The sequence below is a fragment of the Eumetopias jubatus genome, unplaced genomic scaffold, assembly GCF_037043125.1.
Source record: "Eumetopias jubatus isolate StellerSeaLion01/CBP00866 unplaced genomic scaffold, mEumJub1_p1.0 scaffold_10, whole genome shotgun sequence".
In the NCBI taxonomy this organism is placed as follows: Eukaryota; Metazoa; Chordata; class Mammalia; order Carnivora; family Otariidae; genus Eumetopias; species Eumetopias jubatus.
This window is the reverse complement of record NW_028274816.1, coordinates 118,778,595-118,799,266: the sequence shown is the minus strand read 5'-3', so window position 1 is coordinate 118,799,266 and position 20,672 is coordinate 118,778,595. Positions and strand designations below refer to the sequence as shown.

Genomic DNA, 20,672 nt, shown 5'->3' with positions numbered 1-20,672 from the left:
AAGGGGAAAAATAATCTTTTTTTAAAAAAATTAGGGACCCAAACTTCACAGCATTTAAGCGAGACTTGTCACTAAAGATTGTCAAAAGACAGGCATGTTACTTCTTTGTGTATATATGCAGCAGTCCACTGGCCTGCAGACACAGGCATAGCCTGCACTTCTGGGTCACAGCCTCAACCCCCCACTCCCACCCTGGTTCTAGCTGAGTCGAAGCATGCTAACACCTGTCTGTGGCAGCTAGGAGAGAGAGGGAGATGCTTTTGCTGGTTTTTAAATTGCAACGGTATATGTGATTGTTCACAAAAAGCCTTTTTGACTTTCTCAGCTTTCTTTTTAAGACAAAGGTCCAGAGAGTCCCTCTGAACAACCCACAGAGGCTGGAATCTGTCTGGTGGAGAAAAGAACCCGTTTTAGTGAGAATCACAAAATAGACTTTGCCTTTATTTCTGTCAAGACAAATGTCTTTTCTCCTGCTTGTTTCTCCAGGTCCTTGGGCGGGAGGTATATACCTCCAATAATCAGCTCGGAGGCATCCAGATCATGCACAACAATGGGGTGACCCACAGCATCGTTTGCGATGACTTTGAAGGGGTTTTCACTGTCCTGCACTGGCTGTCTTACATGCCTAAGGTGAGCCCTTCCCACCCAGCAGACAAAGCCCACAGAACCCGGCCTTCCCACCACAGCTCACACGGCCTCTGTGTTTGAGGTCTCCTCTTTATGGTGGAGAAGCTGTTTTATGAAATATTCCTCTGGAAGTTATTGGTTTCTCTTGCAGCCATCTTTGGGCTTCTACCTTTAAAATGCCTTTGGATTTCATTGATTAGGCCCCTTTCTGATGTTTTCCCCAGTCACGGAAGCCTTCATGGCCTATCTGGGCTCAGGTCACTGTGGGTTTTCTCTTTTGTAATAGCCATCTTTCCCCCCAAGAAGCTTCCCATAAAGTGTGGGTACACGGAAATCAAGAGTCAGAATGTACCTCTTTTTGCCAGGCTCCTGCATGAGACTTGAGACCTATGCATGTTCTCAGGGCTTGGCATACAGTCAGGGTACCTGTAGCTGATGACTGGGACCGATGGGTGTGATTCTATATTTAGTCCCTACTGCCTTTGTAACGATCGTGGCTGAGTTGGGATCATGGGCCTGCTGTTCACTGATTGCTGTGCTCTTTCCTCTCAACCACTTTTTAGAATGTGCGCAGCTCAGTTCCTCTCCTGAACTCCAAGGATCCTATAGATAGAATCATCGAGTTTGTTCCCACGAAGGCCCCATATGATCCTCGATGGATGCTAGCCGGCCGACCTCACCCAAGTAGGTATATATTTGAGGGTCTGGTAGTACCCTGGCCCTCAGGCTGTCAGTCTTCCTTTTAATCACTAACCAATTCCTGCACAATAGTATGTGGCATCACAGAGCTATTAAAGTAACTGTGGAAATGAGACAAATCTTTCAAGCAGCTCTCTGAAGATCAAGGTGGAAAATCCTTCAAGAACAAATGAGAACCGAACGAAATTAGATGTATAAGTCAGTCACTGAGGCATACGCAGGGCAGTCACTAATACATTTCTTCTGTTAATTCTGTTCTTAAAGCACTTATTACTTAATGGTTTCAAAGACTTCAGAATAGTTAAATCTAAGCAATAAAGTCATGGAATCTTTGACCGTCCAGGCTCTGTAAACAGAGATCAATCAGATCAGTTTTAGAAAAGATATTTGACCCTTTAGTGTGGAACGTGACTACACTCTTCTCGTCAAGCTATTTCTGAGCATCCACCCTGCATTGTACCCTTTGTTTCTTATGATATTGGTAAAAGTACTGGTACTTGCTTTAGTTATTAATGTAAGGTTACTTTGTAAGATAATTACTCATGAAGAGATGTCCAGCACTCTTAATTTTATAAATATATCAAGTGAGAATAAACCCTCACCCCATACTTATCTAATATATCCCTCTGTCTTATGGCTGATTTTGCCTATCTTTAAAACAAAAACGAAACAGAAAAAAAGTGGTGGCCCCAGGTAAGGTGAATGTACATTCTTGTTTATCGGTCCATTAGGCTGTTTTAACAAACCTTACTTAGCAGGTGGTTCTTTTGTGAAGCCCCAAATCCCCCAGCCACCTTTTGAATCTATTTTTTTTCAGGTTGTTTGAGAAGATGTTTGTTCTTTTTTGCATGTTTTTTGCAACTATTTCAAAGAAAGCGAGTGCAGAAGATAATTCATTAAATTTAAGAGTCACTGTGATTTTGTTGACAGAAAAAAGAGGTCTGCATAAGGAAGACTTAAACCTTTCTCAGTACCCACTCTGAGCTAGGTGGGGCAGCAAAGCACTTCCATATACATTATCTTATTTGGGCTTACTACTTCTCAGAGATGAAAAGAAATTACCACTTTACAAAGCTCAGAGAAGTTAAGTGATTTGTGCAAGGTCACACAGCTATTACTTGGGAATTTGGGCTAAATCTCCAGCCCAACTATAGATTGTATGGAACAATCACCAGAGGAATTTTAATTTCAAATTTTACCTGTTGTCTTCAATGCCTTTTCTTGTTGCTCTTAATAAAACTAGTTTTTCTTACGTAGCCAGAAAAATCACCATAGTAATCTCCCTACCTCTCATTTGTATACCGTGATTATGATAAGAACTATGAACCTAAGGTATCTGTCAGCCTTAAAATCCAGGTCTTTTCTGGGAGAATTCAGAACAAGACTCCATGAGTCCTCCTGGGAATCATGTGGGGAGGAGGGGGTTGCATCTTAGCTGGCTTCTAAGTTCTGCATCTGAACTGAACACAACCTGCTCTTTGGGGGCGGTTGGGGGGTGAAGTCTACCTACACTAGCCATAGCCCACCAGTGAGTCCCCTCCCCCAATCAACATACATAGCCAGGAGGGTTTTTAAAGAAGAAAGTCTTTCCATTTTGATGAATTCTGTTGTTCCAAATCATTGTTACTGAAGTAAGAATCCTAAAATGATCCAAGCATATGAGGTCAGAATTTCAGTATCCTGATGCACTTAGAAGTTTGATTTAGAACCTTCATCAGAATTTGAGCCCTCTTTCACGGGATGAACAGATGTGTGTATATGTAAGTGGGCATTATCCTGGCTATTATTAATGCGACCCACAGAATAAAATGAAATTTGTGATAAACTAAGTTTTCTGTTTTTTGGATAATATTTTTTCATCGACTGCCTAGTAATTCATCCTGCTGTCTATGTGCAGCTAACACTCGCTCCCAAATCGAGTGACTTCAGATTTTAATTTAGTGGAAGCGTTAAAGAAAGCAGATGATTCCCTGTGATAAGTTAAAGCAGATATCTTCTAGGTGAAAAGTTAAAGTCATTTATTAGAGGAGATAGTGCTGTGATATTCTTCAAACTGACGCCCAACACGAGACCAGAATCTAAACGATCGGCTTTGGGCTCACGATAGAGAGATAATTTTGAAATGGATGATCACATTTTACACTGGGGCCATAGAGGCAAGGAATGTAGAACACAGTAATTACAAATTTAGTCTTGATAAAACACTCTCCATCCTGTTTAAGTCAGCAGAGGTTAGCTTGCTCGGATCTCCACTTTTAATTGGTTTTGGACTTGGGTTTTTAGGGGGCGGAGGGCCATGTTCAAATTAGAAGGATCGCTGAGAAACCGTGAGCTGAGGGGCAAGCTAGGAAACAGTTATTTGCAGAAGCTTTTATGGGGCCTTGGTCAAACACGGATACCTGTGGAACAAAAGTTTTTTTCTTAACCTAAGATGTCGAAAGTTACCTGTCTTGCCAGTGAAGGAAATTCTGTGTGCAGGGGAGGTTAATGACATTAGGTGTGTGCATCTTAACCATTATATTTTTGCTGTGTGTCAAGAGTATACGGGCATGGCCCTTTCTTGTAGAAAGATTATACTTTTTGAGCTGTAAGTAAAGTGGATGTATCTTATTGCTTTTCTAGCAGAGAAGCCAAGTCCCTTTTCTTGTCCCCAAATTTGGGTCCTCATCTGGTCATTAGTACTTATCATTGGCTGTCTTCAGCTTTAAAGTCAGTGGAATCAAACAAAATTGTAGGCTAAGTTTTAAAATAGAAATAGACATTTTAAAAACACTTCAATGACTTGGCTGCCTTTTGACAAATGTTTGTAGTGTTTTGAAAAAAGCCAAGTTATTTATTTAAAAGCATGCAAACTCTCTGCTAGCTGAACCCCATCGTTTAACAATAAATGATGCTTTTGCTGATAAATGATTCTTTTTATGCAGACTAGCAAATGAAATAGGAGATGATGTCTGAAGGCAGATGAGCATTCAGCTGCCTAATGTGTGCATCTATTATAATATGGTTAAAAACAACAACAGAACTCCCCAAAACAGTCCCCCAAATCCAAACTTAAATTTGCCAGTTCCAGTGCATTTTCGATGGATTGATGGTCTTTATTCTCTTTTTGTTCTCTTTCTTTCCCTTCTGTAGCCCAGAAAGGTCAGTGGTTGAGTGGATTTTTTGACTATGGATCTTTCTCAGAGATCATGCAACCTTGGGCGCAGACTGTGGTGGTTGGCAGAGCCAGGTAAGAGCTCTTTTGTTTTGGAAGCTCTTCTTCCTCCCAACTAAAAACGAGAAAGGAAAGGGCCATGGCTATAGAGATTTTGGGGGGGGGGGGAGTTGGGGTTATTTTGTTTTGTTTTACCAATAATGCTCTGTTTGTGTAAACTTTCTAAGAATATTGGATTATAGTCATGCCCACAGCAGCATAACTGGAGTGCTGGTTCCCAGTAGTCATTTACTGTGTCTCTCCAACGATGCGTTTAATCTGAAGTCTGGTTTTGACATTTCTTCTTTATAATACTGAAAGAAAAGCTCTTTGAGGGCTGTAAAGCCCAAATACAATAGCCATAGCCCACCAGTGACCTTCCCCTTCCCCAAAGACCATTTTCTTTCCGAAGTAGGTGACAAATGAATCAGACTCATCTACCTTGCCATGTAACCCCAAAGATCTGTGTAACCTAGAAGAAGTTCCTTCCTGGCATCAAGATTATTTAAGTATAACAAATGCACGATATTGGCTTATCATCAGCTTTGAATTGCAAAGAAAAAAGTTTACCTGAAACAGGAATGAGTAAAATAAACTGGAATAGATTTGCCGGGCTACCTATATTTTTCAAATGGGAAATTGAAGTTTCTATTAAATTTTAATACCCACTCTAAGAAGTGCTTCACTCAACAGCAAGCTCTGCACGAAATAATCTGTAGCGCTCACTATAACAAGCACCTGCCAAGGCTGATCTTAATCTCGTTCTGCACTGCAGAGACATGCTGCCCCAGGGACCCACATCTGGAGCTCACCTTCCTCTCGGGGGCAATCAGTTTTCCTTATCTTGGTGAAAAGTGGCACCTGCTCAAGATTCTCAAACATGCCACATTGGGTTGAGATTTAGATTCTAGCCTTGAAAATAATTCTAGGCTTTGTGGTTCTCTCAGTATAGGAGGTCAGCATGTCTCGTGCTGCCAGTGACAAGGAGCCATCAGATGGCAAATCCAACAGACACGATCTTCCACTGTGACTCTGAATAAGAGTCAGGCCTGGAGTCAGCCCAGACTGAAACTCACAGAGGCTAGCTCCCATTTTCTCTCACATCTCAGGTCTTCTACCCTCACCACAGGCTTCTGGGGCCCAGTGAGAACTATTCTTTGTGCCTGGTAAAATTCCTACTGGGGAGGGGTGGGATGGGGGATGCATCAGAGAGAGAGCCTTTCTACCCAGGATCTATCGGTTTGTTATGGAGGGCCCTCACATCACACTCAGACCAACTTTTCTGAAAATTTGTCTGTTACCTATGCTGCTTCAGTCTTCCTGTCTGTTAAAAACATGACAGGCTTTAAGCCTCAGAAAGCGAAACCTTTGTTAAGGTCTTTAAGATCCTCCCACGGGAAACAAGAGAATAATGCTTTACACTTATGATTGGAAGAAAAGGGATTGTTCTGTGAGCAAGATCAGTCAAGCTTGGCTTTAGTTAGCTCTGCCATTGTTTATTGCAACACTCACTCTGACTTCTTCCTTTCTTTCCATCTGATGAGTTCTGGGCTTCTTACTCCAAACACATACACATGCTCACAAGTATATAAAACACAAATGGAGCTAGCTTCTTGCAAAAGCAATGGCATTTCGAGAAATAAATATAAATGTATTCTTCTGGGATTGTTACTGTAAGTGCTGCCAAAACTCATCTTTGGTATGTATGTTTGGAATATGTGTGCTATTGGCTGTAAATTGTCTTTTATTATTCCATGGCACCTTGTCCAGGGACACACTATAAAACAAGATGTAGCATCTTCATGTGCTAGCCTGATAAAATTTATATGAAGTATAATAGAAAACAGAAGTTGTTCTGAGCTGTTTTCAAGTTCAATAAATAACTGTAATACTCGGATAAAGATGTTCTTTATTAGGTCACATGGGCCCTAATATATAAGTTATAAGTTACCGATTTAGGGTGGCTTTTGCAATTACAAGTTTCCAGTTGGATTGTTAATCATTGTGAACAGAAATATTTCTAAACCCTCCTGTGTACCTCCTGCTCGTTGTCTGGTTGTCTAGAGGCCTTTTGATTCTGATTCAGTGCAGGCAAGTGACAAGGGGGTGGGTGGTCCCCACTCAGGCCCCTGTCAGGCCTCTTGTGATGACAAGAATCCATTTCCAGTAGCCACTATAACAACCAAAGACCATTCTTCATGGAAAAGTTTGTTATGGAGATGCTGGGGGAATGAGAGACTATAACCCATCCCAGCCTCGGCCCCAAGGAATGCAGCTGAGAAAGTGAAGATTGAATCACATTTTCCAGAGTAAGGACTCATCCTGTACCTGCAGCAACTGCCACCCCTCCCCCCACTTTCACTCACCCTCTCTTTCTTCCTGATTTTTACCAGGAAATCTTTGGAGGACGAAGTTGAGAGGGTATCATGCAGCATAGATGCAGAGGCTTTGAGCTCCTGAAGAGTTTTTTTAAATTAACATATGTTGGAGATGAAATGCATACTTTCAATATAGATCGCCTATTTCACCAAGAGTAGTGGCTGCAAGTTATCCCTGTGCCACTGCTCTTTTCCAATGAAAGAGAAAGTTCAGGGCTTATTTAACCACCTCTGCACCCTTGGCACGTATTTTTCATCATCTCCATAACACACCTGCACTTCCCACCCCCCCCAAAAAATACTCTGGACTTTTTATTAAAATAAAACTATTGTTGTGATAATAGCATAGTGGTCTTTATCTTTCAGATACTGAAATATTTATAGACAAAATTATACATTTAATATTTGCTTCAAAGTAACATGGGACTCATGGAGGAGAAACTAGATAGAAATGAAGATGAAACAAGACTGGCCAGGGGTTGATTATTGAAGCTAGGTATTGGGTATATGGGATTCATTGTATTGCCCAGTGTAAATTTCAGGTGCCTCCTCCCTTTCAGACCTTTTCCCTCTGTCTTCACCAAAGAGATGCTCTAGAGTGAGCTGAGAAATTTCATTTGGCATCCACAGAAAAAGGTGTGTGCGTGCATGCCTATGTGTGCACACACACATCTAGACTGTTGTTGGGTCTAACTGCTGAGGCTCACCTAGTACAACCCTTGGTTTGAATGTGGTAGAGAACAGGAGTGATTCTGAGAGCAGTCTTCTACCCCTAGAAGAGTCAGATTTCCCCCTGTTCTCTGTATTTGCAGTTTCCAGCCCCTCCCTCCACACACACACTCCAATCTTTTGATATGGGGCTGGAAAAGAAATGACTAACTGTACTATTTACATATATTGGGTTCTTCTTTGGCTCATTTTTTATCAGGCTAGGAGGAATACCTGTGGGGGTAGTTGCCGTAGAAACCCGAACAGTGGAACTAAGTATCCCAGCCGATCCTGCGAACCTGGACTCTGAAGCCAAGGTTAGTAACCTCGGGTACCCTGTGCTCTTGTGTTCGGAGCTGGCTTTCCCTTCTGCAGAGCCTGTGGATATACTGGGGGCATTGCAAACCATCATGTGCTCACTTTTAAGATGACTCTAAATGGACTACAAGCTAAATTCCAATTGAAAAATTACTTAGGCCTTTAGAGTGGTCTTGTTGATGCTAAAGAACAGTCTATGTTTGTTGGGGAGGTGATCTTACAGAAAGGCAGCTGAGGGCACTTTGGTCCCAGATTCTCTGAACACATACATGGATGAGCTATTACTAGAATTAAGAAGAAGTCTGCCCTAATGGCAAATATGAACGCCACCACTCATCTTTGTTTTAAAAGGGTAGATTATATTTTCATATCCGGACAAGAGTCAGAAAATGAGGGGTGGGAGAGGCCAGGGAAGAGGTTACTCAGCAGTGTCACATCAAGTGTCTGTTGACCAACCATAGTACGGAGAAAGCTTGTACTAAGCACAGAGTGAGAGGACTGGGAACTATGTACAGTTGGCTTGTTTTGAGGACTAGTGTAGTTGAGCGGCTTAAAATTGCCTTCAGGAAGCCTACAGTGAGGATTCATTCTCAAGACGGCATTCTTCCATTAGAAGCAGTAAGGTTTCCTCCACTTGACTGAGGAGTGGTGGTGTAATCAGGACTTAAAAAGAGGAATATTTAACAAAGTCAAAGATCCAGGATCCTTTCTTCTTTTTGAATTCAAAGATGATCCTTTTGATAAACAACAACAGTTTTTGTTTGGCTTGGTTGAGTTTTTAAAGTAAACAAGTAAAACCTTGTTCACCTTGCAGAAATCCCCCCTCAAACTCCATTGTTAATTGCGTCTTCCTTTTTGACTTTCCCCAATAGATAATCCAGCAGGCTGGCCAGGTTTGGTTCCCAGACTCTGCATTTAAGACCTATCAAGCCATCAAGGACTTCAACCGTGAAGGGCTGCCTCTGATGGTCTTTGCCAACTGGAGAGGCTTCTCTGGTGGGATGAAAGGTGATTGGCCTGGCTCTGGGCTGGAGGGGCGTAACTGTTTCCCCAGAACTTTACAGCACAGGGAGGGAGGGTTTATACTAGGCAGAACCAATGGGTATCCTTAAAGCCTATCACCCTAGGCTTTTTGGGGATTATACTTTCTCTGAAATATAGCTTCTGAGTTGCAACTTGAGTGGGAAAATACTGTGTGGTTTTCAATTCTGTACAAAATTTCAGAACAGTCTACTAGTGTGATCTAGTGGGCTGCTGTTGTGGATCTGGCTTTCACAGGTGAATGATAGACTGCTCTGGTGGTCCTGGGGAATTATGATTGTGCTAGCTATCCTCTGTCCCTCTTTTCTGGGCATATTCTTTGTTGATGCCATGCTCGAATGCTCTATCATGCCTGAGGTAGGTACCGAAATTAGCCTTCACCAGAAGAAAACGAACAAATTCTGTATCAGAAGCTGTTCTTTGTGGTAATTTGTGGTGTATTTTATTATCATCCAACAACAGGCCTGGTGGGCCCGTGGCTCCAGCGTATCAGGCCATTATTATACAGGCTCCGTTCTGTGCTATGGGAATCGCTTAGTGATGTAGGCAGCTAGTATCACCATTTACTGAGAATCCTCCCCGTGCAGAGCCACCGTGGATGGTTCAAGAGAGCCAAAGGAAACTCGTTCTCCCTCTTATAGTAGCAAAGTTCTCTCTCCAATGACCAGAGATTCGTGGCCATGCTGAGACCAGAGACTCCTTACCAGGAGGGGATGAATACACTGGCCAATGTCAACTTTGTTCACTGGGGGAGAACTCAGGGTTGTGAAGTAGTAGAATGAGTTAGGGGAATGGAAGGAGGGAGGAGTTGGCAATGCTGGAGTAGAGTGGTTAGAGAGAAGGACATATAAGATGTGAAACAGTGAACTCAGAAATAGCTTGGGGCAGGAGCATCTCTCCGTCTGAGGGAGGAAAAGCCTGAGACAGTTACCCTTTTATAGATTATCGGCTGTGTGTGAAGAGAGATTAGAGCCTTGTGCCAGCAACTTTCCCTTAACCTGGCTCAGAAGAGCCCTGGACGGCCAGGCTTCCTTGGTGAAATATGGAACACTAGGCTGGTTTTTCTTTTCTTTTTTTAAGCTGTAAAGTTCCCCTTTGCCCATATTTGCTGGAGAACTACCACATTTTGCACTTTTCTTGGGGGAGACTTGGACTGTACATGCAAATTAATGTTTGTATACTTTTATAGACTCTCAGGTGAATTATTTTATGACGAAGAGAATAAATCAGTGAAAATGCCATGCGATGTTGAAAGTATAGGTTAAACAAGTCAACCTGCACATTTTTATTGAGTTCCTATGTGCAAGGAACTCTGCTAGCTACTTCTGAGAAAACAAAACTGAATCAGAGACAGACATTGCCTCAAGGAGTCAAGAAAAATGTCTTGAACAAAATACTACAGTGTTCAAAAGAGTATGATACTATCCTGAAGTTTTTTCTGGGGGAGGAGCCTGAAAGCCCTTTCATTCATATGTGTGAGGTTTATTTAGCATCCAGTTTCACTTGATCCCAGATTTCTTGGCTGTAAGATTTACATTAAGATGGGGCGCCTGGGTGACTCAGTCAGTTAAGCGGCTGCCTTCAGCTCAGGTCATGATCCCAGGAGGGATGGAGCCCCTCATTGGGCTTCCCGCTCAGCAGAGAGTCTGCTTCTCCCTCTCTCGCTGCCCCTTCCCCCAACTTGAGCTCTCTCTCTCTCTTGCTCTGCTCTCTCAAATAAATAAATAAAATAAAATCTTAAAAAAAAAAAACGAAGAACAATAACAACAACAAAAGATTTACATTAAGACTTAGATAAGGCCGTGCCAGTACTCCTTAGTTACCTCTCTTCCCAGGGGCCGTTGAGAATTCACTCTTCCTGACATTACTTAGGAGTAAGCCAGCCTGGCTCATTTGTCCTAAGGAGTTCAGAGTTCAGGAGTTTGCTGCTTATAGGAAAAGCTTCAACTCTGCTGCATGTTCTGGCTCAGGCCCAGATTGGCTGCTAGCTGTGCAACAATTAAGATTTGTTGAGCTCCTTTCACCAGAAACCATGCTAACCATTTTACATGCGTTACTGTACATAATCATCACAACAAGCACTTCTAAGGGGTAGGCTATATTATTTATCGGCATTTTATATACATTGAGACTTAGGTTAAGTAAATTTCCCAAGATCGTTTAGCTAAAAAATGACAGAGCTGGGAGAGGAACGCAGATCTGTCTGGCTTCCTGTAGCACAGTTGGCTGAGTTTAGAGCCTAGGACCAAGCCAGCTCTACTAGAACATCTCTAGAATAAACTGTGTAGATTCCTGAGAAAGTTATTAGCCACCTACCTGCCCTCTGCTTTGAAGTTGTCCTTGGTTATTGTGACAAGAAACTTCAAGAGTTCAGATAGGAGTTGTATGGTTTTTTTTATTGCAGCAAAATACACATAATATTTATCATTTTAACCATCTGTAAGTGTACAATTCAGTGGCATTAAATATATTCACAGCATTATGTAACCGTCAGCACTAAATATACCCCAAACCTTTTCATCATCCCTGACATAAAATCTGTACTCATTAAACAATAATTTCCCCCATCCCCCTTCTCCCCTGCCCTTGGTCAAAAATGAGTTACTGGCCTGATACAGACCAGGGCCAGTTCTGCCTTCTGAATTTTGGTGCTACTGTATCCATTCACACATCACTTAAGATAAATAAGCTTTAGGGAAGATAGAGATCAGTGTGAACGTAGGAGGGGGAAGAACATCGCCTTTCATATTTACATACAGGTCAGGATGTTTTCTACATATTATCTCATGTAAAGGGACCTAAGCTGAGAGTCATTCCATATCCCTTGGGGAGATGTTTGCAGTTTTGGTTTCAGTACTGGCTGGGGATTATGCAGGGAGGGAAAATAAACAATTATGCCATCCCTCAGTGCACACAAACACACAGCCAGGAGCCGACTGCACTGTGGGTAAAATGACTCCAAAATTGTGTGTAATGAGTAGGAAAAGATTAGAGACAGCTCTTGCTATGCTGAAAATTGACATTAGTGGAGGGGAAAAAAAAAACAACTCTTTACTAGTCAGCCTAGGAGGTCTAATTCGAGCAGTAAAAATATAAATAAATAAATAAAAGTATGTCAAGATGGTGTTGGTGCTTTTTTCCCAATGAGTTCTATCTGGCCGGAAGGCTATTCAGCATAATGCAAAATTAAATTATAAAAACTGGCTGAATATTTAGATGGAAGAGCCATTTGGAAGCAGTTTATTTAGACGAACCGGCAATGACCCACAACAGGGAGACATCAAGCGTGAAATTTACTAGAAATTAGCACCAGGGTCCCAGCCTCAGCATGAATAGCTTGATAGGATGCAAATCCCAGTGATATTAAGCTGCCTCACTGCTGGTGCTACAGGGTCACTCTCAGTTGGCTTTTCATGTTATACTTATTATTTTTTCCTGGGACAGGTTATAAATAACAATAAAAAAACATTTATTGAAAACTTTAACTGGAATGAAAGTCTATTTGAAAGTCTCTGATTACTTGGTTGTCAAAATACTGTGTCAGCCGGCCATAATGAACTGATGAGACACATTATGTATATGCAGCTTGTGTATGTCTAATGTTTACCTTCAGCTTCTAACAGATAATCTCGCCCTAAGCCAATAAGATCTGTTCCAGTTTCAAGAGTATGGGGCACTGTGGAAATACCCTACCACCCTGCACCGTGGCTGCCACAGTTTATCCATGTTGTGTAACAATGAAGGCCCTAGGCAGGGTTGGTGCCTGGATGCTGAGAACACACTGGAAAGGCTGTGTGATCAGATGCAGATGTGCTTTGCTCACAGTGCTTAGGAATTGCCAAGCCCCCGCCTTTCCATTGAAGAACCTATCAGTATTTTCCATTCTCAGTTGCTTTTCTCATGGCCTGAGAATTGACAGTCAGCATATGCATAGCTTTAAAATTCCCTAGACTGATGTCTAGCCTAAACCCTTGGGAATACACTCTCCCCTGCTACTCTTGGCTGTGCTTTTGCTCTGTCTCAGAAATGAAGGGATTTCAGACAAATGTGTGTCAGACTGTTGCCAGGTGCTTCAACCTGCCTTTCAGAATGTGTGGTTTGGGACTGCTATGATTCATCATGAGCATGTTGTTTGTACGGTTTGTTTTGTGTGTGTCCGTTTATATTTTAATAGCCTTTGTTGCTTTTTGGGTGTTTTGATGGTTGGATTGCGGGTCTGTTGGTGTTGCAGGTTAGATGGAGGCATTGTTTTCAGTCCCAAGCTTGTCAGCTATAATGAAGCCTGATGCCCCTTCGTTACTCACAGTCACAGGGCCTGAAGATAATTGCTCGGCAGTCAGATCCAAGCCCTTCACATAGCTGGGAGTGTCATCAGTACAATTTCTGACTTTTCTGAACATAAAAAATCCAGACAAAATTTACAAATCTTCAGTCATTTATTCCAGTCTCTTTTCTGGTTTTTATTTTACTCAGCCATTGTGTCAGATGCTGGAAAGCAGGTTACCTCGGCCTCATGCTCTTTCGCCCCAGTAAGAACAAGGTCACAGAAAGCAGACTTCAGAGCCCTAAGGGTCTGCGTTCGAATTTTACCTCTGCCATTTATTCACTTATTTAACTAAGTCTCCGTTTACTCACCTATAACATGGATGTAAGAACATGGTTTTCTGATGATTAAATGATTCATATGTGTGTGTATATGAAATCATGCTCCGTGGTACACAGCAGACTAGCCATGGTGATGAAGAGGAGAGATCAAAGTTCATTTCACAAAAGCAAAAACTGCACATACACTCCGCTTCCTCCCAAACAAACTGCATATCCTATGAACTTGAGTTTTTACAACTTAAATAAGTGGGCATACATTTTAAATACAGTCCTTCCTTTCTTTCTGGGGGCTGGATCTGTTCATCGTAGGTAGTACGGACAGATTTTAATATAGATCTTTAACAGACAGAAGTGACAAGCTCTCTTCATTTACCTCTACCTTACTTTTTCCTCTTTCACATAGGATGACTTTGTATGCTATTTTCTGCTGTTTCGCTTTCTTCTTTTATCCGCCTTCCATTTCTTCTCTCCGCACGATACCACTGAGGGCCACTCCTTTCTGTTACTTGTTCAGAGACTGAGACTGTACTCTTGGCAGCACTGAAAAATGTACTGCTAATTACACAATTATTTTATTATGTAGCACTGGTTGAAATATCCACTAAAGAATTAATTTAGTTAAAATAATTTGAACTGAGCAATTATTTTCATAACCACAGAATTAGCGTAAAGCGCTTAAAGTCCTTTATTCCCTGCTCTTCATACAGCAGTTGTGTAATTAGCAGTAAATTTTTTTGGTCTTTGCTTTCCTCCCAAAGGAATAAATGTCTTTGCTCTGATCATATATACAGAGTATGTGACCATACACATTCCTCATAGAGTAGGGAGTTTTTCCTTGGAGCAACTTCTGAATTTTTGAAGTTTCTGAAATTGTCACAGAGTGGCCAGGCCCGGCAATGGAGAGAGGCATATACTTTGCAGTGAACTGTGCTCATTGATGGTTTGTATAGAGAGAGCCATTTTTACTTTGGAGAAGGTGGCAGTTTAATTTGCCAGTAACTACAATGGAAGCAATTTCTATTTGGGTTTGCTCTTAACTTTCTGAAAAATGCTTCTTTGCTTTGGATTTCCAGAATTGATTTATTCCAAATTGAGATCCTTGCTTTGATAGGAAAGTTTGAACTCCGCTGAACCTGTTATTTGGTGTTTAGAAAGGATCCATTGTGGTTCCACTGAAGTGCTCATTAAATATCTGGAATCATAAACCTAAAACTTAGGCCATGTGTAGACTTCAGGGAGCTAGGAGATGGGAAGAAGTCCATAAATTGTTGGGAATTAAATAATAACTGATCCTACTTTCCAAAGACTCGCTTTATTTATGTACCAGGGTACCTTTTCTTCAGGCTGCTCCTGGCCTTGGGGGAATTACAAAGTGTGCTCTTTAGCAAAATGAAGAGGTAGCTCTTCTTTTTATGTGGCTGTGTGATATTTCCAATAACTACATATGCATTTTAAGTTTTTTCTCTCATTGATGCCCTGATAAAAATGCAACTGTTAAAGAATTTGTTGTTCTTCCTGGTTATGTTCTTTCCAAAGTGTGTGTGTGCTCATCCATTCCTTCAGCAGACGCTTATCAAGCACTAACTGTGTCCGAGGCACCGGACAGGACACTGGGGATACAAAGAAGAGGGATGCAGTTTTTGAAGATAAAATTTTTGAAGGCTCCATTTCCATTAGCTGCACATTTTAAGAGCTTATCATATTCTAAGTATCACGAGAAGACTCAAAAAGAGCCTGAATAGTTCCCTCCTTCAGAAAACTTAATGTAGTTAGAGAGATCACATATTGACATGAAAAATACTCAGCATTTGTAGAGCAAGTGTGAATTAATGTGATGAGACCTGAATCCAGCAGTTCAGAAAGGCTATAAAATGGATAGGCAATCCACAGGGCTTGCACGTTGTGTCTTGTGAAAGACCGTACACTTCTCTTGTGCTTTTGAAGATCCCCTGGAGTCTTGAACAGAATACAGGTGGAAATACCCATCCTCTCAGTCTTCAGGGTGGCCAGACAGGACCCAGCGTGGCTGAACCCCCAGGCCTGTCGCCTCTGGTAGGAGCAGCCTCCTCATGGAGGCACAGTGTGTTATTTTCTGTGTGTGCCATGATGTGAACAATATTTGGAAGCACTGTTTTGTGATTTCTGATTTGTCTCCTTCTCCACAGATATGTACGACCAAGTGCTGAAGTTCGGTGCTTACATCGTGGATAGCTTACGGGAGTGCTCCCAGCCGGTGCTGGTATACATTCCTCCTCAGGCTGAGCTCCGGGGGGGCTCCTGGGTTGTGATTGATCCCACCATCAACCCCCGGCACATGGAGATGTACGCTGACCGAGAGAGCAGGTAGCATTCCTTCTTTATTTCCATTCATGGTCTCTAGGGGTGCGCTAGCTGTTGGTTTCCTCCTGGAGAACATTAGAACCAAGAGAACTTTATTTGAATCTGTCTATTCCCAGAGGGCTCCCAGGTCAGAGAAAGAGATTTTCTAGATAGTGTCTGCTAGGATGACAAGGAAAGCAGGTGGGAGTCAGGCTTTCCCAGTGTGAGCCCCCCAGCCCACATTCTTGTACCAAGACGTCCGTCCTCTGTTCCAGGCACTGGGAGAAACTTAGAGGGATTCTCTCGATTCTTGTGCAGATAGGCCTGTTCGCTCTCCCTTTCTTAGACATGTGACAGAGGGAGCTCAAGGTGAGTTGGAGTGGAAGGACTAAATTCTTAGTCTGTGGAGTTCTAGGGTCTTCTTCACCCAGCTCTGCCACTGGCTGGCGAGGAACCTGGAGCAGTCTTACTCTCCCTGAGCTGCTGCTGCTTGTTTGTGGGACGAGCTGCTGGTCACTGAGGTCACTGAGCAGCCCCCGCATTCTCTGATTCCAAGCCAGAGCTGCTCACTCTGGCATTCTGGGAGGCTTGGAGAACACCGTGCTCACGGCGCCCAGAGAACCGTAAGAGAATGTCCCAGGCTTTTGTCGGGAGGTGGTCCTTGAAAATACTTGAGTAAAACAGACCACATGCAGCTTCCTTTCATAATCTGTTTTCAACCCTTTCCAAAATAGGTAAATTTCACATTGTGTTTCCTTGACATTGCCCATGCCAATTCCTGCCTCCGATCATTCTATTAGAGTAACTGTTTCTCTCTCTCTCTCTCTTTTTTTTTAAAGATTTTATTTATTTATTTGATAGAGACACAGCGAGAGAGGGAACACAAGCAGGGGGAGTGGGAGAGGGAGAAGCAGGCTTCTGCTGAGCAGGGACCCTGAGATCATGACCTGAGCTGAAGGCAGACGCTTAATGACTGAGCCATCCAGGTGCCCCACCTGTTTCTCTCTTTCCCCAAGATTTTAGCCTCCTACTTCAACAGCTGCTTGGGAGAGCCCCATAGTTTTATTGCAAAATCAGTAGGCTAGCAGTCTGTACTGAGGGACTTATTATTTTTAAATCCAAATGTAGCCCCTGATCTGATAGCAGATCACAGACAATTCCTCTGCAGACTGTGGAACAAGACCACCTGGTTTCAGATGCAGCTCTGTCACTTGTTAGGCTTGGATAAGTCTCTTTAATGCCCTGGACCTTAGCTTCCTCATCGGCAAGATGGGGGATAATAGTTCCTTCCCTCATAGGGGATGCAGACTGGGTATAGGATTGCTATGAAGCTTTATATGTAAGCACTTAGAACAGTGCCATGTATATAGGAAGTATTAGCTGTAATTTTTTTTTTTTTAATGTAAAACGTGGCAGCTGTTGTTTTTTAAGTTGTCCAGGGTGAAGTTCCTGGTACTAGAACATCATTAATATGCACTAGAAACTAGAAATAACCCTGAGACCTTCCCATAGTGGTAGGCAGAGTGTTTTCGGCCCTGCTTGGCCTGGCCTAGTGTGTGGGAGTCCCACCAGCGACTGACGGCTGTGTGCGGGACTGCTCGGCGTCGACCCCTCATTGCACCATTGTAGATGGTGGAATTTGTATTCCTCTTTTGAGATGGAAGTAGACTGGCCTGGTAATGAGAATTATTTTAATTGCTTTTTGCCTGGCCTTTCTCATACCCCACTTAGACACTTTCGGATGCCTATTTCCCTCCCTGGGGTTACTTCTGTGAGCCATGGGTGGCCAAAACCATAATGAAGCTATTTCCTGGTCTGCAAATTGTAACCGGCCTCATTCTGTTGTCTCCTTCCTTTAAAGTGCCTCTATTTCTGTTTTGTTTCTCTCTGATCCAGGGGATCAGTTCTGGAGCCAGAGGGGACAGTAGAAATCAAATTCCGCAGAAAGGATCTGGTGAAAACCATGCGTCGGGTGGATCCCGTCTACATTCGCTTGGCTGAGCGATTGGGTATGTCTGCTTGTCCTCCCGGCAAATCAATGAGCCATTCAGCTGATTTGTAATGAGTGCATTCATAGGCCAGGGGAGGAAGCACTGAAGCATTTGATCAAATTCATGATAATCTTTATTTACTGTCCTCTATATGGTAAGAGCCCTGGTAGAATGAAATAGTGTGTGTAATAGGAGGGAAAGTGGGACCTTAAAAAAAGCAAAAGTCACCCAAGTTTTCTTCTGGTATTTTCTTATAATTCACAAAGCCCATCTTTCTGGCCTTGTGGGTGTCCTTGTAAAGAATGATTAGCTAGAAGTTGCTGTTGGGGGGGCAGGCTGATCAGGCAGAGAACATGCGAGGCTTCAATGTCCTGTTTGTGTCTTTGGACAAGCCTGCCTCATTTCTGAGGAATGTGAGAGTCAGTGTCACGGGACAGAGAGGCTGGAGACCTACCCAAGGTGGTGTTCTGGGGCCATGCTGAGCTAGAGAAACAGAGGTAAAGACTGTGCACTGTGTGCTTCCACACAGAGGCCGGGGCAGCAGTTGTCCAGCCCCGGGAACATTTGCGCGTGATGCTTCCAGCCACTACTCTGTTGCTCATTTGTTTTTTGGAGCTTTTGGAATGCGCTGCAGTTTGCACATAGGACTGGACCCTGGGAGCCCTGTGTTGAGTCCAGAGACCGAATGAGTTTCAGATCCGTTTAAAACACATCTGTCTGCCCAGATCTCCCATCGAGCCCCCTTGCTATGTTGGCGAAGATAATTGCTTGAGGTTCTTTTATTTGTTGGTTTGTTTTCCTAAAGGAACACAGTGATTATCTATAAAAGGTAGTGAAACTTCATGAATGGAAGGCATAAAAAAGGGAGATGCTAGTTCATTTATGTTTCAAATAGTAACTTAATTAATAAAATACCATTTGTGGACTCTTTATATGCTCACCATCTAGAGACACAAAACCTTGCGAGTGCTTGCCTGCACTCGAGAGACTGCGCATCCCGGCAGTTTGGAGCCCTGAGCCAAACACAGTGACTGGGGTTCTAATAAACCCTGTGTGCGTCCCATTGTTTGCCATCAGGTAACAACCGTCAATAACTCTAGCCCATCTCGGCTTGATCCTTTTATGGGAAGTGCACACATAGAACAAGAATTGGCAAAGCTGTTTCTAAAATCTATTGCCACCAAGAATTGTTGAGGTGGTATTTTTCTCTTTCTTCTCCAAACAGGATAATTACTTCTGACCAACACTATACACTTTAATTAAAGTAACTGCAGCTCAAGAGCAAGTTACTCACAACTGTATGGAGAGAGAGCTCTAAAAGCTTCAGCCACTGATAAGCATCTCACTTAGATGGCTCATAATTGCTCCCAGCATCAGGCAGTCGTCTGCTGTTTTTACCACTAATTCTGTACAAAGGCAGCAGTACCACAATTGCAGGACACAGTGAATTGCATAATTTTCTCTTTTTTTTTCCTTCATTTTTTCTTTTCTTTTTTTTTTTTTTTCTCTTTTTTGCTGGTTTTCTTTCTGGCCAATTTAAAATTTGTCAAAGTCGGTCTTCTTCTGGATCACTGCCCTTTGATATTTCGCGCACTCCATTTGCCACAAACAAGCCGCAGGGCCGCAGTTCATGCTGACTCTAGCAGAAGCACAGAGAGCTCCATTTATCTTACACTGCCTGCTGAATTCCTACTCATTAACTGGGGGTTCACTGCCTCTTTTTAACCCCCCAATGGCTGTTATCATCCCTTCAGAGTAACTGGGTTGTAGGAAGAGGGATCCTCTCTGACATCTGTTTGCAGAACCACTGGATGGTGAGGGGTATGGGGGCTGAAGCTTCTTTCTCTTGAAGGAAAGTGGTATTGTTCCCACCTTCAGCCAGCACCTTTTAACTTTTGAAATACAGGAAGGGGAGAGGGAGGAGATTCCCAAGTGATGGCCGTTTAATCATTTGTTACAAATCATCTCATTATCAATTTCCTCTCCGCATTGAAGAAAACTATATTTATTTAACCTTGACCAAAATGGCACTAGAGAAAGAGTCCCTAGTCTGCTAAATGGGAAGCAGGCTCTGGCCCAGGGCAGGTCGGGAACACGAGAGTGGATCTAGAATAAAAATAATCATGTATAAGTTTTGGTTAGGTTGCATGCAGGTAAATTGTTTTAACTCCCCCAGACATTAGCTTCTTCATCTAAAAGTGAGGATAATGCCCCCACCTAGCCACCGTGAAGATCAGGTGAATGTGCGTTTGCTTTGAATCTATGAAGCATTTTTCAAGCATGGGGATTGGCATCATTTCCTTTCCACATTAATCATTAGAAGCAGCAGACAGCCACATTTGGTATCTCTGTAGCATAGGTCTACTTTTGGAACAAGTGGTATAGGAAAAGAAAAATGAAAGAAATAGAAGAAGTGGTCTTGTCCCTCAGGCAATTGCAGTTTTTCAGGGAGATCATACATACCAGGTGTATTTTTGGGGTCACAAGCCAGTGGGGATGTAACAGGACATGCTATGAACTCAGCTCCTCTGGGGTTTGCTTTGGCTTTTGGTTCCTTTCTCAATCAGTGCCTAGAATCAAAGACTGCCAAGATGCTTTTTCACAAAGTGGGTGAAAATGACCTCATTTTCCAGATTGAGAGATTAAGGCAAAAAGAAGACTTAAGTCATCCAAGACGCAAAATAATGGATGTCAGAGCCCAGAACGGAATTGCGGTTCCCTCTGTTGTACTTTTCTCAGGATTTCCCCAGATTTGACCTCAGCTGAATACTGAGCCTGCTCACAGTTAAACAG

The 20,672-nt window shown here is 42.7% G+C and overlaps 1 protein-coding gene across 6 annotated transcripts in view; it reads left to right on the top strand.

The window, feature by feature from the left end:
- The window catches only part of ACACA (acetyl-CoA carboxylase alpha), a 242,979-nt gene that overhangs the window by 199,184 nt on the left and 23,123 nt on the right, over positions 1-20,672 (top strand). For all 6 annotated transcript variants that reach the window (XM_028109119.2, XM_028109115.2, XM_028109116.2 and 3 more), the window contains 7 exons: positions 487-630; positions 1,191-1,311; positions 4,459-4,555; positions 7,826-7,922; positions 8,796-8,931; positions 15,735-15,912; positions 17,785-17,897. In XM_028109119.2, coding sequence (XP_027964920.1) covers positions 487-630; positions 1,191-1,311; positions 4,459-4,555; positions 7,826-7,922; positions 8,796-8,931; positions 15,735-15,912; positions 17,785-17,897 — 886 coding nt within the window. The remainder of the gene's footprint in view (positions 1-486; positions 631-1,190; positions 1,312-4,458; positions 4,556-7,825; positions 7,923-8,795; positions 8,932-15,734; positions 15,913-17,784; positions 17,898-20,672) is intronic.